The sequence below is a fragment of the Pteropus alecto genome, unplaced genomic scaffold (genome assembly GCF_000325575.1).
Source record: "Pteropus alecto unplaced genomic scaffold, ASM32557v1 scaffold398, whole genome shotgun sequence".
NCBI lineage: Eukaryota > Metazoa > Chordata > Mammalia > Chiroptera > Pteropodidae > Pteropus > Pteropus alecto.
This window is the reverse complement of record NW_006442497.1, coordinates 5,107,598-5,109,680: the sequence shown is the minus strand read 5'-3', so window position 1 is coordinate 5,109,680 and position 2,083 is coordinate 5,107,598. Positions and strand designations below refer to the sequence as shown.

General features: G+C 40.8%; 1 protein-coding gene across 1 annotated transcript in view; it reads right to left on the bottom strand.

Annotated features, from left to right (window-relative positions):
* CFAP52 (cilia and flagella associated protein 52) overlaps positions 1 to 2,083 on the bottom strand; it is a 44,548-nt gene that overhangs the window by 3,101 nt on the left and 39,364 nt on the right. Inside the window, exon 12 of the mRNA XM_006922385.2 lies at positions 719 to 821. Within this exon, the coding sequence (XP_006922447.1) occupies positions 719 to 821 (103 nt within the window). The remainder of the gene's footprint in view (positions 1 to 718; positions 822 to 2,083) is intronic.

Below are 2,083 nucleotides of genomic sequence, written 5' to 3'. Positions count from 1 at the left end.
ATTTTTATACTTTTAACTCATCAATTTTTTCTGTAGCTAGGGGAAAAGAATATTCAACGTCTTAAATTATCTCAAAGTCATCTCAAACTCTGAATTAGAAGAATCCAAATCCATTCATTAGATATACAGGTAATTAGGCTGATCTGACATGGCTGGCAGGGTGGATGACACCTTAGTGTCCTTACCCCTCCATGTGTCTCTCTTCTAAAGCCTCTTGCTTGCTCCAAGGGGAAACATTGCTCCCAAAAGGACCAATCTTCAACCAAGGACATGAACTCTCCAGCATAAGAGATTTTAAATAATGAAGTAGAGTGATGAGAGATAAGGAACTCTATTGTCATTCAATTTGGATTTAGTCAAAGTGACAGCTGGTTTGGGCACAGCAATTCTTTTCTGGCCTCAGAAATTTCCTAATAATAAAAATCAATATGCATTGAGAACCTACTATGTGCAAGCATCCTGCTCTTAGCACTATATGCGAGCATTTCTTTAATCCTCACAGCAACTCTCTGAGGTTCGGTGGTATCATCATTCCATTTTACAGATGAGGAAATGATGGCACCAGAAGATTACACAACATTTCCAAAGTGACACAGCTGATCAACAGCAAAACTGTCATTTGAACTGGGATGACTCCAGAGTCTGCACCCTCAGCCACAATGCTTCATTTCTTTTTTCTTGTACCAGAAAGATCTTAATTCTTGCTGGTAATGGTTACCTTTCTGTCTGTTCCACTGGTGATGATCTGGAACTCTTCAGGGTGGTAACAAACACACTGGAATAAGGTGTTTGCCAGGATCATCTGATTTCTTCTAAGATGCCTGAAAATAGATTCAAAAGGTGTGAAACTCGACTTTCTGTTCCCTAGAAAATGTATTTACTATTTAAACTGGATTTGGTACAAGCTTGGATTTGGGTTGGTTTATTTATTCCAGACTTCTTCTTACTCTGCCAGCTCCACTTCTACATTCTCCCATTGCACTTATGGGGCAGTCTGAAGATACTGGGAGGGGCCCTTTTCTAAAGAGAAAGCACAGGACTCCTCAAATTCCAGTTAAAAGGAAGTTAGAGATGCTGACCTCAGAGCCAACCTGCTGTCTTCCACAGAAAGGACTTTACTCTCAAGGCTACCATTTTGAAGTGAAGGTCTCTACAAAGCTGAGCAGCAAAGTGTGGGGAAGGGCTTTATGAAAATGAATATTATTGAGCCTTACCTCTGGGGATATGGATTCAGGGGGTTGGGATGAAGCCCAAAGAACTGCATTTTTAATCAGCATCCTAGTTGATTCTAATGTGTATGTAGTTTGAGAACCACTGCTTTAGGTGCTGTATCAAAAACTATGTAAATTAGCTTCTCCTTCCATAGACGGTGTGGCTGGGTGGCTATCTCATAGGTGAGACTCTACTGGCTAAAATAATGCACCCCCTGCACAGTTTCTTCTCATTATGGAAGTTTTCAAACATGGTATCTGAACTGACCATTTGAAAAGATTTTGGCACAAATTAACAAAATATTTCTGCTTTAAAGATTTCAGGTGGTCACAAACCACTCATGGAAACAAGCATAGACATGCCCTTCTAGTTACTGATTTTCCCAAGGGAAGTTCAGGTGTAGGCTAACACCTCCCACAAGTGTGGTCCCTGAACCAGCACCAGGGGCATCATTTGGGAGCTTTTACAAATGCAGGATCTTGGATGCCACTCTAGATCTACTGAATCAAAATCTACATTATTACAAGAGTCCCAGGTGATTTATATGCACATAAAAGTTAGAAACACACAGAGCCAAAAAGCATAGGCTTACTTTGGGGTTTTTTTGATTTTTATTATTATTTATGTCTACAACATCTGGTCTTCCTAGGTGGTCTCCCATCCAAGTACTAACTAGGCCCAACCCTGCTTAAGCTTCTGAGATCAGACATCGGGCTTGTTCAGGGTGGCATAGCCGTAGACCATGGACTGTGGCTCCACTGATATGTGAACCCAGGACCTTCTGCATGTAAAGCAGATGAGCTAACGGCTACACTATGGAACCACGTCCACAAGTTTTGTTTTTTAATGTATAAAATAAGAAATGTTCTGC